We start from the raw sequence: 19705 nt of genomic DNA on the forward strand, positions 1-19705 counted from the left end.
CCTGGAGCTGTTACATTTTAGCTATTTATTCTCCTTGCCGGCGAACTTGAGTCCGCGGAGTTTCTTTTCCTTTTGGCAAAACTATCGACTTGCCAAGGGAGAAAAACAGCCTCCGTGACAGACAAACAAAGGAAGGTGTTTGTTTCTAAAGCTCATTATCATTTGACTGCTATACCTGTCTTCATTCCATCATACTTTAATGATTTGTAGGGCAAGTTTCCCGTTCATAAAACTTACTTTGCCCTAAAAGAAAAAAAAAATTATCGTTCAAATACAATACTTCGTTCTTCTAAAAGCACATCAGAACCATCCCATTAAAAAAAAAAAAAGTTGAAATCGAGATGGGAATTATCAAATATTTGCGGATTATTTGGGGAAAATTGATAACCGCGGCATTGGGACTTCACGCTTGGAAATATGACATATCTTCAGCATTCAAATGCCAATATCCTGCAGCAGATTGCTCTTTGTAGCCCTGCCCATCGTGGCTCAGTGGTTAGAGACAGTGTCTGCCTGTGCACTGAAGGGTTTGGGGTTCGATTTCTGGTCAAGGGCACATACCTGGGTTGCAGATTCCATCTCTGGTCCCCTGTTGGGGCACATACTGGAGGAAACCAGTCCATGGGTCTCTCTCACATCCATGTGTTTTTTTCTCTCTCTCTCTCCCCCTCTCTCTCTCTCTCTCTCCCCAATCCCCCTTCTTGCTACATAAACCGCACATACCTTTTTTTCTGCATAAATGGCTGCACACATCGAGCGTGAGTGTGTTCTTATTTGAAAATCTAAGGTACAGAGAATCCTTCTTTGCTCTGATCTCGTAGCTGAAATGAAACACGGATCCCCAAACGTACACGGATATGGATGCTGGGTTGCGGTTTCCCTGGGTGTGCCAATCAACCCTTCCGACGCCATCTGTGTTGTTGTTACTGCTGGGATCTTCGGAAGGTTCCCAGAGGCGAAGGGTCCGTCCGACCGCACACACCTGAGCGACCCTTGGTCCTCACCAGCGCTGCTTGTGATGCTGGGGACACGGAGCTGCTACTTCATCCTTCCTGAAGGTCGCCTGGGAGGGTGTGTGTGGGCATCTCCGCTCTCAAGTGGTCTCTAATTCCTTAAGCGTAGACATCTGGAAGGAGCCTGTGGTGATGCCATGGCTACAGGGAACTTTTCTTTAATTGAATTGAGAGAGAGGGAGGGAGAAGGAGGAGAAAGAGAAACGTTGCGATTTGTTGCCTCCTGCACACGCCCCAACCTGGGATCTAACCTGCAGCCTGGGCATGTGTCCTGACCAGGAATTGAACCCGCCACCTTTTGGTTCCTGGGCCGACGCTTCAACCCACGGAGCCACGCCGGCCAGGGCGCAGGAATTACCGCGCACCGTTACACCTTTTTGAAGCCTAAACCGGCGCAGCGATTGCCGCAACGGCCTGCGATCACAGTTTCTTATAAAACTTTCCGGAGTAAGTCTCCCTCAAATAGAAGTTCCCAGCCTGGAGCTCTACAAAGAGGAGATTTTGCAGGCGAGGGAAACGTGTTAATTACGAGGCGGCGGATTCTAATTGAAAGAGCAGCAGAGACAGCCGGCTTCCGCGCGACCCCAGCGGGACGGGCCCCCGCGGCTCTCAGCGCCAGGGTCCCATCTGCTCAATGGAACACCTCCTGTTTGAAGACTAACAAGTGGGAAGTTAAAAGGAAAAGTAATGGGGTCTTTGAAGGAGGGAAGGCGAGCCTGATGTTAATTTGGAGAATCTTTCCTTGGTAGAAAATGCACTGACACCTTTTAATTAGACACACCATTCAGAAGTCTTTTAACCATTTCAGGGCCCACGTGTAAGTCTCTCAAACGGGGGAACCTTTCTGTTCCCATGATGCGGCCGGCATCGTGACTTTCTGAGATTCCCCCGGTGTCTCTGGGTCATGTAACTCCCCAGGCTCCTGTTTCCTCCCCACCCTGAGCTGGGCTCCAAGGGTAGAGGAATAACGGGACACCATGGTCCCTTCCAGCTGCTCAGAGTCCGGGCAGCGGGGTCCATAATAGAGACTCTTAGGAGCCGTGTCGTAAGCGGACGGGCCCCTTACCGTGACTCACCCGGGTACCAGCAGCTGGTGCCGCCGCCTCCTCCCTGGGTGTCCTCTCCCCCCGACAGCGACCGTTCACTTTCTGTTACTGGAGTTTTTACGGGTTGTACGTTTACCATGTTCTGACAGCTTAGTGATCACGTCTTCCTTAACAACCTAAGTAGGAGAATGCAACATCATGTAAACTGTGATCACAGCGAAAGTTCACTGAGCACTTGCTCAGTGCCGCTGAGACATCCAGCTGACTCATCTTTGGGGCAGCCCCGGGAAGTCTTGTCTTCCCATTTCACAGATGGGAACGCCGAGCGCAGAGGGAGTGCCTGGCTCCGATGGCCTCCCGGTCCTGATGCTGAGCGGGACTCACTGCCTCCCAGCCCTCAGCCCACAGCGGGCTTACCGCCCACAGGAGGCCCACACTCAGAGCATCCGTCCTTCCGTCCTGTCCTTCCCATGGCATGGTGCTTCCTGTCTTCTGTAGCCTGAGACAGCATCAGCCTCCCCTCCCCGCCCCCTAGGAAGCGCGCAGCAGACAAAGCGGGGACCCTGTGGGCGGCTGAAGTCAGCGCGCATCCCAAGGGTCCTGTTTTATGGGGCTGCCAACCCAAGTTATTAAGACCCCTCAGTCCTATTACAGGCCGTTCCGTGCCCGATTGCTCTGCTGAGACATGTTTCCAGTAATTCACGGCCGGGACTGGGTTCTCAGTAGAACTTGACAGATGGGTGTTGGTGGAGAGACTAAGACCGGGGAGGAAACACGTTCAGAGCCGCCTGGAGCCAACCCTCTCTGGTGTCTGAGCACTGAGGTCTGACTTGGCTGCGACCTCATTGCCAGCCTCCACCTGGTGGGATTCGCCGTGGGGGTGTCTGCTCCCTGTGGGGATGCTTCAGAGCCCGTGGGGGGGTGGGGGCTGCCCCGGGAGAGGCCTGGCTGAGGCCTGGGCTTTGCTCGCTGGCTTCCCAAGGGGCTGAGTGTGCTTTTCCCTGTTTCCCCCGCGCGGCTCCAGGCGCCCTGGGCCTCGGGAAGAGCATCCACATGGAGAGGGGGGAGTGGGAATGCGAACCTTCACTCTGGCACAAACAGCCTTTCCTCGTTTCCAACAGAGCAGACTGGGCAGGGAGATGAAGCAGGAAACGCCGGCGGGTGGGGCTGTTCAACATTTTTCTTCTGTTTTAGTCAAATCCGTGAACAGAAGCTGGCGCCCGGGCCTCGCTCCCACCCAGGTCGGGCGGCGGGTTCCGGAGCCGCTGGGAGTCGGTGCTGGGCTCACAGAGGACAGGTTTGTTCCGAACAGCTCAGTCCCTTAAAAGGTGGTGGCCTCGGACGCCCTGTGCCATTCCCACTGGGAGGCGCAGCTCTGAACAAACGGGGGTCCCCTCCCAGCTGCTGCCGGCTGTTCCCAGAACCTTCGGCACCTCTTGCAGGAGCCCCTGGTTTATGTCGGGGCAGCGTCGGGCTTCCTTCCTGGGCCGCGGATCTAGAGGAGGCCTTCAGATTCTCTTGTCCTCCCTGGGACTTGGGGCAGAGCTCGGAATGAGGGGTAGGCGAGGGCGCACAGGGAGTCCGCATGAGTGTGCAGGTGTGCAGGTGTGCAGAGGCGGTGTGCAGGTGTGCAGGTGTGTGCAGGCGTACAGGTGTGCAGAGGTGGTGTGCAGGCGTGCAGGCGTGCAGGTGTGCAGAGGCGGCATGCAGGTGTGCAGAGGCGGCGTGCAGGTGTGCAGGTGTGTGCAGGCGTGCAGGTGTGCAGAGGCGGTGTGCAGGCGTGCAGGTGTGTGCAGGCGTGCAGGTGTGTGCAGGTGTGTGCAGGCATGCAGGTGTGCAGGTGTGTGCAGGTGTGCAGAGGCGGCGCGCAGGTGTACAGGTGTGAGCTCCCAGGCAGCCTTGCGGCCTCGGGAATCCTGCCAGTAAAACAGGGTGACTCCTCTAAGCTCACGATGGTGTGAGGACTGGAGGGGACATCGTGTGCAGGGACAGGCCTGGCCCAGACGGGTTCTCCTCCAGTAACAGCCGCGCCTGCCGTGTAGTTACTGTTACAAGACGCTCTTCTCATGGCTGTGCTGCTGCTCGGAGCCCAGCGAGCGCACAGGACCGCGTCCCGCCCTCCTGGGAGCGTTTCCGTGGGTCACGTTTTAGAAGATGGGTTTTCATGCAGGGGGTCCCCCCAAATGCGTACACACTTTGAGTGGTTATAAAGTCGGTGATTACTAACATGCAGTTCGTGTTCAAAATGTAAAAGGATCTACAGAATCATGTTTTATGTCAACGCCTGTTTTCACACGGATGCCCGTTCTGGTCCAGGCCCAGCATCGCAAACATCAAGAATCACTGCGTGCGGTCCCCGTGCGCCTTCCGTTTGTCCACGGTTGCTGGCTTTGTACCGTAAACTCTGTCTGTTATGTATCCCCATCAGAAAGTCCCGTGGCACGTTAGGGTTAGTGTTCTGGGTTCAAAGCTTCGTCTGGCTTCACCCATCACGTCAAATCAGTTAAACCCGAACAGGAGTGGAAATGAAGAGCGTTGTCAGCTGTTAGAGTGTGCACACATTTTGCGGGGACACCGTGTAGATTGTGTAGAAGCCAGACGTGTGCTTCCCCTGAAAAGGGGGGAGGCCCGTTTTCTCTCTTGTGACTAGAAAACTTACTTTATTGAGCAGTGCGCTAAAATAATTCCCCTATTCATCTGACTTTTTCACCCGGTGTCAATATCGGGGCGATTTAATCTAATTTAGTCTCTCCACAAATACAAAAGCCAGTGGAGTCCCGTAAAGTGTGTCCATAAATATCTCCTCCGCTCTACACGATTGAGAGGTGAGGGTCAATAATTTTAATAATCAGAGCCCCGTGGCAAACACCTTAATTGCTGCTGTCAGTGACTTGTACGTGGAGTCGGTGGAAGCCGGGTGCTGTGCTGACCTTGCGAGCCTGAACCGAAAAAGTAATCAATTGTGCGGGACAGTCGCCAAGAGTTCACCAGCTCGATTAGCTTCAATAATCAAACCGAAACTTTGGAAAAACGTAAGAGACTGAAATGATCGTTAAATCTGAGCCCCCTGATTCCATCAGACGTCCTGCCACAGGGGGACCGCACCCCCCCCCCAGGGCTTCCTTCCTGGGGAGGCTGCGAGGCCAGTCGATTTCTGTCCTGTGGGCAGCTGTGGGCAGCTGTGGGCAGCTGGGTGAGGGGTCTTGTGAAGAAAAATGGGGACAATCTGTTGTGTATTCAAAGGCTACTTTAGCTGCCCCTGAGAATATAACTTATCTGGACGTGCTTGTTAAATATAATCATTAAGATTAACCTTACCGCTTTTTTAAGGTAAGTTTTCCATAACATGGAATGTATTCCTGGATTGTGAAAGCTATTCTCTACCAACCTTTGTTTTAAAATAACACAGGAAACTCTCAAAGTATTCAAGTGCTGTAGTTTTTATTGCATGTTTTTTTCTTTTTTTTCAATTAGGGTTGACATTAAATATTATTGTGTGTTAGTGTCAGGTGTACCCATAGTGGCTGACAACCCCTCCCCCCACCCCCATCCGTGGTTATGGCAGTATGACTGGCTCTGTTCTCTGTGCTGTACTTTACATCCCGTGGCTGTTGTGCAACTACCAGTGTGCAACCAGGGAAATCCTGTGGAACTGCCTCGGTTCTCACAGAAGTTGAGAGCAGAGATGTATTTACTTATTTTTTAAATCTTTATTGTTGAAAGTATTACAGATGTCCCCGTCCCTCCCTCCCCATTGACCCCTTCTAGCCCGCCCCATGGGCCATGCATCTATGCACACACGTTCTTTGGTGGCTCTTTTCCCACCCACCCACTCACCCCCACCTTCCCTCTGAGGTTCAGCAGTCTGTTTTATGCTTCTCTGTCTCTGGATCTGTTTTGCTCTTCATTTATTTTGTTCATTAGATTCCACATATGAGTGAGATCACGTGATACTTGTCTTTCTCTGATTGGCTTATTTCACTCAGCACAATGCTCCCCAGGTCCCTCCAGGCTGTTGCAAAAGGTAAGAGTTCCATCTTCTTTGCAGCTGCGTGGTAGTCCATGGTGTAGAGGTATCACAGCTCTTGTAACCACGCCTCTGGGAGCAGAGATTTTTAAGTGGATACGGAAGGCGGGAACCTAGAATAGGCCCCAAGTCAAGTCCTCACCTGAGGTCCCGTGACTGAAACGCAGACTCCTCTTCCGTGCTGAGGGGGCCCCCAGGCTCACTCCCGCGTGCTTCCATCAGCGAGAGAGCTTGGTCCAGGCCGTGTGTCCTTGAGCGGTGCTCGACACGCTCCGAGTTTCCGTTACTCACGGTCTCTGCTGTTTCTCCGTGTGAAGAGGGAGAGAAGCTTCCCTTCATATCGTCACAGCTCAGGGGCAGAACAGGATGTGAAGACAGAGCAGGTTCCGCTGCAGGTCCTCACGGGAGGGGTTGCTGATCGAATCCTTGTGGCTAAGACCGACCTCCTGACCTTCATTGCTTCTCGAGAGGTGTTGATGCTAAAACCAAAGCTCCAACTGGATCGTGACAGCCGTTCCCTGTGAGAGGCGACGAGATGTGTCACGTCCACCAGAGCCGGTGTGGTCAGCGCCCGAGCCGCAGGAGATGCAGCCGTGGGGTTGCTGGTGCCGACCCGCGCTCGCTAACGGCTCCGATGGACACATCCCCATTGGAGGCGGGGACAGCCAGGGAAGGTCAGCTGATGGAGTTCATCAGCCAACAGGGTGAAGGGAAGAGGCACGCTCACGCACCCCCCAGAAGGCACGTTGCTGAAATAAAATGTGGCCTAAAACAAATACGAGTGGTTTCAGTAGCTCCCAGGGCCTCGGGCAACATGTGGTCTCAGAAACGACGTGTCCTGTTGGCACAGAGGCTGGAGGGGTGGCGGGAGGGAGGAGAGAGAGTCCCACTTCAGCTGAAACGGAGCGTCTCCGCCGATGGAAGGACGGGGAAGAAGAGGTCTTCTGTCACCCCAGGACATGTTCAGGGACAAGGGTCGTCCTGAGCAGAGTGGGCCATCCGGACAGCTGGTTGGATGGGGATGTATCTGGAAACGAAAGGCAAGCTGTTGGGGAGAATGAACGGAGGACGTCGAAGAGGTGACGCCCCCTCCCCGCAGCTGAAGGCTCAGTGACATTCACGTCGGACCGATTAGATTTTAGGAAAACGCAGCCTTGACTTCGATCGGGGCCGACCTGGATGCGCCTCTAACTCCCATCACGTACCTGCTTCCTGGAAGAGGCACCGGTGCTGATGCTGTGCCACCTTGTCCGAGGGTCCCGGCTCTCCTCAGAGCGGCTCCGCGTGGAACCGTCTGAGCAGGGAGCAGCTGGCCGCTGTGTGTCGCTGTGTGTCGAATCAGGTAAAGACATTTGGAGCCAAAAATAAAAATAAAAGGAGCTGGTGCTCTTACAACTTTATTTATTTTAAATATATGTTTACTGATTTCAGAGAGAGGAAGGGAGAGGGAGAGAGATAGAAACATCCATGATGATTGAGAGTCGTTGATCGGCTGCCTCCTGCACGCCCCCCACTGGGGATGGAGCCCGCAACCCGGGCCTGTGCCCTGACCGGAAATCCAACCGTGACCTCCTGGTTCATAGATCGACACTCAACCACTGAGCCACGCTGGCAGGGCTGTTTAACTGTTTTGATGAACAGTTTGATAAGCTAATGGTGACCAGGGTTACTTGTCCTGTGTGTGTGTGTGTGTGTGTGTGTGTGTGTGTGTGTGTGTGTCTGTGAGAAGGAGGGGGAAGGGAGGGAGAGAGGAACTTTAATTTCTATGGCTCTCTGAGGACTCTGTCCCCCCCAGTAAGAACACACTTTTGATTTGTCAGGTGACTTCATCTTCTACTAAAAACCTCATTTCTATTTACCAGTGAAAATGGACATTTTATTCTTCTTTTTTAAAAAAAATCACCCACATGGCAAAAAGAGACATATCCAGCCCCCAGGACATTCCTTCAAGAACAAGGTTTAATTTTCATAAAAGAAGCGAGACCCCGTGAGGAAGGGACAGGTCAGGGTGCTGCGCTGTGGCCGCCAGCCCTTAATTATTCCAGGTGGGTCACGGCCCATGTTCCCACCTGTGAGCTATTTGTGGCCTTGGCGACCCCAGGAAGCTGGTCTGTAATTCGCTCTGAGTGATGATGTGGGAATTATAACCAAAAAGCACCCCCGCTGGGTCCATGAGGTGTGGGCCTCCCCTGGGAGCCAGTACTGAAGGAAATTTCCATTTTGCAAGCAGGTAAATTCTGCATATCATTTTAATAGCAAGGCAGGTCAATCAAGTGATAATTGGCTGCAATTAGCACTCCAGAGGGCTGGCAAGGTTCTTTATCTTCTCCTGGGCTGCACTTAAAAAGAAAGTGTCCTTTCCTGACACCGAAGGCGTGAAAGTTGCATTATTCTATCTAAGTGATGAGGAAAGTGCCCTGGGCAGAGGGCATGGTTGGACTGCAGGTGCACACCCATCTGTGTCTGCGGGAGGTTCCTCAAAAAGAGAAAAAAAATTATGCTCAGTGAAACAAGCCAATCTGAGGAAGACAGGTGTCACATGATCTCACTTATGGGTGGCACCGAGTGAACAAAATAAGACCCGAAGCAGGGAGGTGTGGAACAGACTGACATGCCTCAATGTGGGGATAGGGGGATGAGAAGAGACAAACCAAAGAACTTATATACTTACTAGAGGCCCTGTGCACGAATTTGTGCACCCGTGGGACCCTCAGCCTGGCCTGCGGGACCAGGCCAAAACTGGCTCTCCAACATCCCCCAAGGGGTCCCGGATTGCGAGAGGCCACAGACCATGCTGAGGGACCCCACTGGTGCACGATCGGGGCCGGGGAGGGACGAGGGAGGTTGGCCAGTCGGGGAGGGACTACAGGAGGGCTCCAGGGCCTGTCCGGCCTGTCTTGCTCAGTCCCAATCGGCTGGACCCCAGTAGCAAGCTAACCTACCAGTCGGAGTGTCTGCCCCCTGTTGGTCATAGCGACTGGTCTATTGGTCGACTGTCTGCCCCCTGGTGGTCAGTGCACTTCTTAGCTAGCGTTTGAGGGGCCTTAGCATATCATTAGCATACTAGAGGCCTGGTGCATGAAAATTCGTGCACTCAGGGGGGTCCCTCAGCCCGGCCTGCGCCCTCTCGCAGACCAGGAGCCCTTGGGAGATGTCTGACTGACGGCTTAGGCCCTCTCTTCATGGGGAGCGGGCCTAAGGCGCAGTCTGGCCTCCCTCTGCGGGAGGCGACCCACAGGCCAGCCCTGCCCCCCAATTGCCCCTCTGCCACTGCTGGTCACTGCTGTTCCCCGATCACTGTCCCCTCCCTCTGCCCTCTGGCACCCGCCTTGGCTTGCCTGGCACTGCCCGCTCACCCGGACCCACCGCCCGCCAACCCGTTGTTCCACCGTTCAGTAGATTTGCATATTAGGCTTTTATTATATAGGATAGGCAGGGCCCATGGACATGGGCAATGGGGTGGTAAAGACGGGGGGGGGGTGGTAAAGGGAGGGAAAATGGGAGAGATCTGTAACACTGTCAACAATAGAAAATTGAAAAATGTTAAATCTAAAAAGAGAAAAAAGGAAAAGTTGGAAATAAGAAAAAGTAGGAGCGTGTGGCCAAGCAGGGATGCCACAAGGAAGCCCCGGGGGTGTTGCTGGGTTCCACATGGCAGGCGTGGAAGGACGGCTGCCCTGGCACCCTGGGTGCAGCGCCTGGTGCCGGAGGAGGGGGGGTGCGGGGGGAGGGCACCACTGAGGAGAGGCGAAACCGAGAACAGCAGCACCTCGGGGTCCGGAAAGAAAACGGGGCACAGAGTGAGGACACTGCCTTTTCTCTCGGCCGTGGCCGTGACCGTGGCCGTGGCCATGACCATGGACATAGTTCAGAGCTGCTCCCAAAGGTGGCAGCTCCACACGGGGTGTGGAGCCGGGAGGCCAAGGGGACACGCAGCCTGAGCCTGGGAAGCCAGGTGGGGCTGGGACACCACGGAGCCCCGCACCCAGGAGGGAGTGGAGGTGAGGTAGGATGTCACTCCTGTGGCTGGTCTGTGGGACAGTGACCCTCACACAGGCTTTCTGACAAGGTCAGGGATGTCCTTCAGGCTTCGTGGGCCTGTGGTGGGTGTCGCCACCTCCCAGCAGCGCACCGGCCACAGGCGAGCGGGTGTACGTTCACCATGTTCAGTTTAGGGCCCGGGCAGCGGAGGTAGAACTGGCCTCGAGTGCGAAAGGAGGGAGAAAACGCCACCTTCCTGGTTCTGCTCTTGGGACCCTCGGCGGTCGGGCCCGTTAATAGAGACTCACAGTAGGTTTCCTTGCGGCTCAACCAGGAAACCTACTGTGTGCGGACATGTTGCCCAGAGAACACCTAGCACACAGCTCCTGAGAGACCACACAGGCACGCGTTAGATGCGTACACAGGTGCCTCTGCTGTGAGGTGCGGACCTCGAAGTCCTAACCATTGATCGCTTACTCCTCAAACGTAAATGATTTTCACCCTGGCCAGTGTGGTTCAGTGGTTAGAGCATCGGCCAAAGGGTCTCAGGTTCGATTCCCGGTCAAGGACACTCTCACGTTTTCTTTTTCCTCTTTGGGGCGCAAGTAGGAGGCAACCAATCAATGTGTCTCTAACACATCAATGTTTCTCTCTCTTCCTCTCTCTTCCCCTCCCCCCGCCTTTCCACTCTCTCTGAAAATCAATGAAAAAAATATTCTCACTCATTGGGTGAGGATTAAAAACACACACACACACACACACAAAAAAAAATGGTTTTCAGCTCGGGGCATTGGTGTAGGTTTTTTGATATGTCCCGTGTCCCCCGCCCTCCACCCATGTGGCCGCGTCTGTGAGCATCAGAGCCAAGAGCTCTTCCCAGTCGTGTACACCAGTGACAACAGCCTGAAGGCCCCCAGGGAGCCGCCACACCCTTTAAACGCACCTTATTTCAAAGTAGCGCAACTTCCCCCAATTGGCTCCACAGCCACGCCCAAGTTGCCTTGACAGTTTTGCCCAACCGCCCTTTTCTTCCGACAGAATTTCCTCTAGAAACTGCCCATCCGAAGGGTCACGTCTCCCTCTCAGTGGAGTTTTATGAGGGAGGCGAGGTGCACCTGTTCAGTGTCAGCCGTGTGGGTCTCCACGGGTCTCCAGGTAAACGCTCCGCTGTCGTATTTCGTGTTCAGTGACCGGCCTTGTGCGTAAGTGACCCGGGGGGACTGTGGCCGCGGGAAGGATGGCACCCATCATGCATTGCTCTGTAGAAGCCCGCGTTCAGCCATTCACTGTGTGAACGTATGGCGTGGAGGGTAAAACCCTTTGTTCTCTAATAAACAATGTCTCCCGTCCCTCATATGCATGTAGCGTTGCTACCAGAAGGCCCCGCGGCCAGGTGGCTTTTGCATCAAGTTTGTGATTTACGCAAGAGGTTTCGTAAAGTCGAGCTTGTCTGAGGATATAACATGATCATTTTTAGTGTAGCATTGTGTCTACCATCAGACATGAAATTACATGGAACAGTCTCCAAAGAAGGCTGCTGGCTTGACGCGGATTTTATTGGGCGGGATACAACTGATGTTTACCGCAAAGGTGGGATTTTATTCCTCTGATGGTCTGACAGCGGGTGTGTGTTACTGTATCAGAATGCAGTAAATCACGTGGTTTTCTAATGCTTCCCATCGGGGAGATGGCCTGTGTGTGTTAACGCATCCTGCGGGCCATCCCTGCACCAGGGCAGGCCTCTGGGGTGTGAGTGCATCTCCCCTGCTTTCTTGTTTCATGGCTGAGAGTGCTGGGCGCCTGCCCCGTCACTTAGCTGCTGCCGGGGAAGGGGTTCCCTAAATGGGACATTTTCCCTTCTCTGAGGTGGGGCTCTCAATAGGCTTGCGCTGTTTGACTCCGGGATGCTCACCAGTCTGGGCGGGTCCGGGAGGCAGGTACCAGGAACCTCGGACCCTGGGTGGAGGTAAGGGGATCATGGGTGGAAGTTGGCATCACAGACAGTTCTGTGAAGGGAGGTCATGGAAAAGGACGTTCCCTCCAGGCCCAAGGGGAGGCGCTGTTTTAAACACAGAGCAGGGCTTTACCTGCCCTCCTGTCCTTCAACACCTGTTCCTCACCCGGAAACTGTCCCCTCTCCTGCCCCTGGAGCCGCAGCAGCTGTGGCCTGCCCGTCCTCGAGGTCCCGCTGTCACTGGTAAACGTACCCGCTGGCCCCTCCACCAAACAGAAGGTCCCTTCACCCGGGGAGTCAGGCCTTCAGTACATGTTTGGACGTACTGTTCATGAAATGTATCTTGGTTACATCCATTTTTTTCAGAATTATGTGGGTCTGTGGTGACCCATATATTTTCCTTTGGAAAAGCATTAGCATAATGAACCGATGCAATGAGGTTAATACAGTCGTAAGAGAAAACAGAGCCACCACAGAAGGGATCTGATAATCCAGGAGAAAGTCATTTCTTTGGACCCTGATGTTCAAGAAAACACTCAGATTTAACGGTAGGAGGGAGGTAGTGGCATAAATGTAGTATTTATTAGCTCCATACATGTGTATTGAAGACTGCTACATGTGTTTGGATGATTCATTGTGCTGATTGGCTGGGAGTGGAGCGGGCAGGAGAAGAACTGACATCACTTGTTACCGGGCGGGGGAGGGCAGACCAGGAAATAGGCGATGGCATGCAGAGTGACACCTGTTTTTTTAGGAGAGGCAGGTGTAGAGTCGCTCGGAGTAGGACCAGAGCAGGTGACACCTCGTGCTGGAACGGAGCGTTGAAAACCACGGGGAGTGTCCACGGCAGAACAGGGTGGGTGTTGAAAAGGAGGTAGCAAGGGGCAGACGGAAGAGAGGATGTCACCAGCTCAGGCTTCTGCGACCACTCGGGGTCTCAGACTCAAGCCATTTTGCGTTACTCCTGAGGCCACTGCAGAGGGCAGAGCGTTCTAGCCAGGGAAGGCCATGATGGGCTTGGTAACAAGGAGAGAGCATGAATGGGTCACGTGGACACACTAAATAAAGGGTCCAGACTGAAGCAGAGAGATTGGGGGGGGGGGGCGGTCTGGAAGGGCAATGACATTGACACTGGTACCTGCTGCCACGGGAAGGCTGATCTGGCCCAGCCGTGTGGCTCAGTGGATTGAGCTTCGCCTCATGCGAAGGAGGTCATGGTCCATTCTGAGTCAGGGCACATGCCTAGGTTGTGGGCTCGATCCCCACTAGGGGGCATGCAGGAGGCAGCCAATCCATGTTTCTCTCTCATTGATGTTTCTCTATCCTTCTCCCTTCCTCTTTCTCTAAAATCAATAAAAAATTCCAAAAAGAATGCTGATCAGCCCTGGCAGGCATGACCCAGTGCTAAGAGCATTGGTCCACACACCGAAGGCTCCTGTGTTCGATCCCCTTCAAGGTCAGGGGTGTGCAGGGGGTACGCTAGGGTGTCACCGAGTTGTGATTCAGTCCTTGGCCCTGGGCAGGGAGCAGGCAGGGGGTAATCAATGTGTCTCTCTCACATCAACGATTCTCTTCTGTCTCTCCCTCCCTCCCCTTCCCTCCTTCCCTTCTACTCTCTCTAAATACCAATGGAAAAAATACCCTCAGGTGAGGATTAACGAGCAAAACCAATGAGGAAAAGAATGTTAAACAGTGGGGTCCTCCATCTCAGCCCAGAGTGGACGCAGAGGGGTCCCAGAACGGCCTCTCTTCGTGACCCGCACCGGAAGCGCCGGGTGGTTTGTGCATTCTTGATGTGGAGAACTTTCCTTAATAATGGAGTGCTTTTCTCCCCAAAACTTCTGTTAGAACTCTCCTATGCGTGGATCTTCAACGAATACCCATCGTTCGTTGAAGAAGATGGCCGGAGGTTTATCTCTCAGGAGACGGGCCACCTCTACGTAGCCAAGGTGGAGCCGTCCGACGTGGGGAACTACACGTGTGTGGTGACGAGCGTGGTGACCGCCGCCAGGGTGCTGGGCTCCCCGACGCCGCTGATGCTGCGGGCCGACGGTAGGGAACTCCGGGTGGGAATGGGTGAATCCCAGCAAACACGCATGGGGAAAGGGAAAAGTGTATCTCGAAGAATCACCGTTTCATTTGTTTCGGAACAAGAAATAATTTTCGAGCGCAGGGCCCACAGTGACTCCATAAACCACGGGTCCCTGCGCACAGTCCGCACGCGGGGCCAGCTTCAGAATGTGCAGAATGAAAGGAGGGGCCTGTTGTTCCAAAGTGATTAACTCTGGATGGTGACCCCATTACACCAGGCACAGGGCCCCCGAGCCTGGGGCCCTGCTGCTCCCTACCAAGTCCCCTGTCCTGACCCTCGCCAGCGTAAGGCACTTGGTTACAAGCTAAACGTTCTCTATAAGAAATAAAAGAAAAAGCATGCACATTAAATCCCCAAAACGTATGCATCATTCAGCTGAAAGTTTGTACCCTTTTTAAAAATGTATATTTTAATTGATTCAGAGAAGAAGAGAGAGGGAGAGAGAGAAGCATCAATGATGAGAGAGAATCACTGGTCGGCTGCCTCCTGCACGCCCCCTACTGGGGATCGAGCCCACAACCGGGCATGGGCCCTGACCAGGAATCAAACCATGACCTCCTGGTTCATAGGTCGATGCTCAACCACGGAGCCACCCTTTGATAATGCGTCATTTTACCCCCCATCAGGAGCGTGGTGATGATAACTCACGTTACTGTATTGTAATTTGCTTAGAGAGCAGATCTTACGTGCTCTCATCACACACACAAAATAACTGAATTAAAAGCGGTATCCATGGGAGGGGCGCCATGTGCTACCTTGACGGAGATAATCATTTCACAAGATGCACATGTATTAAATCATCTCATTGAACACCAAAAGAAGGCTAAATATATGCAATATATTTACCATGCAACCTAAATAGATATGGCATTTCTTTGTCCATCATACCTCAGTATAAAGCTTGGGGAGATACGTTTCATTATCTCCTTCATGGCTGTTTCAGGGGAGCCCCTGAGCTGCAGAGGAAGCAGCCGTGTAAGCCTGAGAAACCGCCCACTTACACAAAACCATCTCTGAGGCAGCCCAGTGCCCGGACCCGTTACCTGAGCCCTCTTCCTGGTCTGTTAAAATTTCCCGGGTCCTTTCGCAGTTTTTACATTACTGTTTCCGGTCGGCCGGGACCCACGTACTAACTCTGAGCTATCAGGGCGCCGTGACGTAACTTTCCTCCCGTAAGTTTTGCTCTTCGTGGCATTCCAGAAGTCGGAACGCATTGTATATTTCACTTTGGCCGGGAATGTCCTAACTGGACAGACCATACCAAAGCCACCCATTGTTTACAACGGAAAACACACGGCCGTGTTCTCAGAACTGTCCCGCACACGGTAGTCTGTGGACCTTGGAACCCGAGGATGCTTATTCATGGTGCCCACGCGGCCCGAGCCAGCTCGGCGCCCGAACCCGCTGACGGGTGGGCAGGGAGTCACGGGTGCAGCAAGAGAAAGCTGCCTTCAAGGGGAAGGGGCCGGTTCCCAAGGTAACGGTGAAACTGTGCAACCTGCGTTGTGGGTTTACAGGTGTGATGGGTGAATATGAACCGAAAATAGAAGTCCAGTTTCCAGAAACGCTTCCGGCCGCGAAAGGGTCCACCGTGAGGCTGGAGTGCTTCGCCCTTGGGAAGTAAGTGCCGTCCGTCGCCCTCCCTCCGACGTGCTGAGCGGCAGGTGCCGGGAGGGGTCGAGATGGTTTCTGACAGGCTCTGCTTTGCCTCATTTTCTTTCATTTAGAAGCAAAAGAAAAACCAAGCAGGAGGGGGGGTGCGCGTGTATCATTTACTCTAAAGGCCTTTGCTGAACATGCCTCTGCCTAATTTTGTGAAGAATGGGTGTTAGGTTTCTTCTCCTCGTTCCCGTGATCATCCAGGGAGCAGGTTAGACCTCTGACACCACATCATGCATTCACCCAGGAGAACGCAGCACCTACGTTACTGCTCGGGGAGCCTGAGGTCGGGCGAGGCCCCGGGTGTGTGTAATCGACAAGGACAGAAACCCGCTGTCTTTTTCTGGACCCAAACCAAAGCTCTACTTGTTCCGGGCTCCCGTTTACAGTAGCAACGAGCGTGCCGTGTCTCTCCGCAGCCCCGTGCCCCGGATCACCTGGAGGAGGAGTGACGGGCGGCCTTTGCCCAGTAAAGTGAACTTGCGGAAGTTCGGCGGTGTGCTCGAGATCCCCGGCTTCGAGCAGGAGGACGCGGGGTCCTACGAGTGCCTGGCCGAGAATTCCCGGGGGAGAAACGTGGCCCGGGGGCGTCTCACTTACTACGGTAGGTGTCCCCGTGGTCGGTGCCCCCGTGGTCGGTGTCCCCGTCGCCGTGGGCCAGCGGGAGTGGGAGCTCCTCTCTTACCAAACGCTGAGGTGGGCGGGGAGGGAGGTCATGGCAGAATCCGGGGCCCAACTTGGTCTCCGTTTTGTGAAATCAGGATGAATATCACAAAAGGGGTTGAAAAGACATAGAAGTCTGCAGTTGGAGGCATACCATGCTCTTTCTCTGCATTTTAAAATGATTCCTATGATCTCTCTATCTATCTATATAAAAGCCTACGCAACGTTTGACCGTTCAACCATTCGACCAGTAGCTATGAGGTACACTGATCACCAGGGGCAGATGCTCAATGCACAGGCATGGAAACATGGAACAGACTGATGAATCTCAGAGGGAAGGGGGGAGGGGTGGACGAAAAAAGATTAACCAAATTCCTGCACTGGTGGGGCCCCTCGGCCTGGCCTGCGGGGATTGGGCCGAAACCATCAGTCCGACATCCCCCGAGGGGTCCAGGATTGCGAGAGGGCGCAGGCCAGTCCCAGGGGCCCCATGGTGCACGAATCTGTGCACTGGGCCTCTAGCAATGAAATAGCTCACTTTCTGTTCTGACAATAACCTTTTAGACATGTAACCATGTCCATGGGGGACATCATCCTAGAACATGTGGTTTGATATGTTCATGATCTTTGCTAAGCAGACGGGAACTTCTGCTGGGAAGCAGGTGTTACTGCTTTAGTCCTTTGCACTCGCTTGCTTTTTTCTCGATTCCTTTATTCTACTCGGGATTTAATTTTTTAAATACCCCAGATTTTACAAAGCGCGGCAGTAGAATAAAAAACTGGAGTTTCTTTTCATACAAACTTATTTATTTGGATTTTTTTATATTTCAAATTATTGATACATTCAAAGAGTAATTTGCACTCGACATCCGAGTGCAAAAGGTTAGACGCGCTGTGGGCCTGACCTCAGTGTCTGTCCCTCCGGAGACGGGACAGCCCGTGCGCTGTCTGGGATCTGTGACCACATTTATTCAGCGTACCCCTCAACTCTGGAAGGGAAAGGATAATCATGTGACCTCCATTTAGAGTCTATATGTAGCAAAATTAGATCGTCTTTTATTCAAAAATTTTTTCCAAATACATTTTATTAAAAATATCCTAGGTTGTTTTTTTTTTTTTTTTTTTTTTGGTCCTGGCCAGTTTTCATTTCAATTTCTTTTTTTTTTTTTTTTTAGACAGCAGTTTCATGAGAGAGAAATTGAGAGACAGGTCTTCCCGGGGTTGCTATTAATTAGAAATAGATAAACTGTTCCTTCGTCTGGCGAATGCAGACGTGAGCCCCTGCCCACATCACACGGGACATGGAACCAACGTGACAACCCGCCTCCCCGTTGGGGGTGCGAGGGGCCAGCTGAGACCTGGCCCTTGAGCAGGCTGTGTCCTGAGTGGCTTTCGTTGCAGGTGCTATTTTGCTTTCATCTGCAAAGAGAATGTTCCAAATAGTATCTTCTACAACATAAGTGAAGCCCGGCTGGTGTGGCTCAGTGGTTGAGCATTGACCTATGAACCAGGAGGTCATGGTCAGGGCACATGCCCGGGTTGCAGGCTTGATCCCCAGTGTGGGGCATGCAGGAGGCAGCCAATCAATGATTCTCTCTCATCATTGTTGTTTCTCTCTCTCTCCCTTCCTCTCTGAAATCAATAAAAAATATAAAAAATATAAAACTTCAGGGAAGATGGTCAATCCACCGGATACAGTGGATCTTCATGCATCCTTTACGGGCGCCCGAGTTACTCCTTTTTCCATAAAAACACACATGATTCCGGTGGAACCCCTTTATCCACCTTCTCTGCTTTCATTTTAATTCACACCAAGGCTCGGGAGACGCCCGCTGGGTTGCCTGTCATTGGGAGTTAGCCCTGACTTGGAGGACATAATTCTCCTGTGGATGGGACTTTTTAGGGCATCATGAAGACCGGTACCTGCTGTCCCTCACAGATTACGTCAGCATCAGTTGCGACTCAAAAGAAATGAAAACCTAGTGTGTGTCCCTGCATTCCCGTCGACTCACAGACATCGGAGAGTGTCCCAGAATGCACAGAGCTCGAAAGCAGACAACGGGGGACGAGCGCGGCTTAGCAGTGACCGTGGCCACCTCCCCCTCCATGTGGAAACGTTGATGAATCCGCGGGGTCGGGATGGGGGGAATGGAACAGCGTCGGGCTCAGTGCTCACGTCCGTCCATCCGTGCCTGCAGGCTTGTGCCCGTCGGCGTGTCCGTGGAGAACGTATTTATTCTTCCTCGGCCGGGGGTTGACGCCTTCCTTCCCTTGCAGCGAAGCCGCACTGGGTGCAGCTCATCCGAGACGTGGAGGCCGCGGTGGAGGAGAGCCTGCGCTGGGACTGCCGGGCCGGCGGGAAGCCCAAGCCCTCCTACCGGTGGCTGAGGAACGGGGAGGCCCTGGCGCTGGAGGTGAGGCCCGTCCCTGGGCGCCCGCCCTCTGTCCCTCTGTCCCTCTGTCCCTGTGTCCCTGTGTCCGTGTGTGAGGAGCGGTGCAGGTGGAAATCCCGTCATCGCGGGGAGAGCGTCCTGACATTGCATTTCATGGGGAAAGAGTGATTTTTGTGCATTTAGTCTATGCGATGCTGCACCACTTTTTAAAAAATATATTTTTTTTATTGATTTCATAGAGGAAGAGAGAGGGAGAGAGATAGAAACATCAGTGATGAGAGAGAATCATTGATCGGCTGCCTCCTACACTGGGGATCAAACCCACAACCCGGGCATGTGCCCTGACTAGGAATTGAACCATGACCTCCTGGTTCATAGGTTGATGCTCACAGGTTGAGCCACACCGGCCAAGCCCCAGATCACTTTTTAATGCACAGAATGTATAATGTCTTTAATCGACATGATTTTTTTTTTAAATGGTGAAAACCTTTCCAGTTGAGGAGATGGAAAGTTTGGGACATTTTTAAGGGTCTGTAGTGTTAAAAGATCTATCTCCCTCTCCCTTTCCCTTCCTTTCTGAAATCAATAAAAATATATGTGCTTTAAACGCATTCTGGAAGAGTTAAGTGGTGGCAACATTTTACCTTTCCTTGTTACTGACGGATATCCTGTTGGACTGACATGCTTGCTGGTGTTTCGTGCGTGGCTCTCCCATTAACCAGTCCCACATTTTCAAATGAAGAAGAATTTAAGTTTCAAGGCAGGCTGTCTGATAATCTGAGGAAACGGAGGAGGATCTTGTGAAGAAGATCCTCGCTGGGTTTGCTCAGTGGATGGAGCGTCGGCCTGCAGACTGAAGGGTCCCTGGTCTGATTCC

The 19705-nt window shown here is 53.1% G+C and overlaps 1 protein-coding gene across 1 annotated transcript in view; it reads left to right on the top strand.

Moving 5' to 3' along the window:
* Nucleotides 1–19705, top strand: part of CNTN3 (contactin 3) — an 86976-nt gene that overhangs the window by 40735 nt on the left and 26536 nt on the right. The window contains exons 5-8 of the mRNA XM_008154986.3: nt 13870–14073; nt 15631–15733; nt 16192–16376; nt 18713–18849. Of these exons, the coding sequence (XP_008153208.2) occupies nt 13870–14073; nt 15631–15733; nt 16192–16376; nt 18713–18849 (629 nt within the window). The remainder of the gene's footprint in view (nt 1–13869; nt 14074–15630; nt 15734–16191; nt 16377–18712; nt 18850–19705) is intronic.

The sequence above is a fragment of the Eptesicus fuscus genome, chromosome 18 (genome assembly GCF_027574615.1).
Source record: "Eptesicus fuscus isolate TK198812 chromosome 18, DD_ASM_mEF_20220401, whole genome shotgun sequence".
NCBI classification, from domain to species: Eukaryota; Metazoa; Chordata; class Mammalia; order Chiroptera; family Vespertilionidae; genus Eptesicus; species Eptesicus fuscus.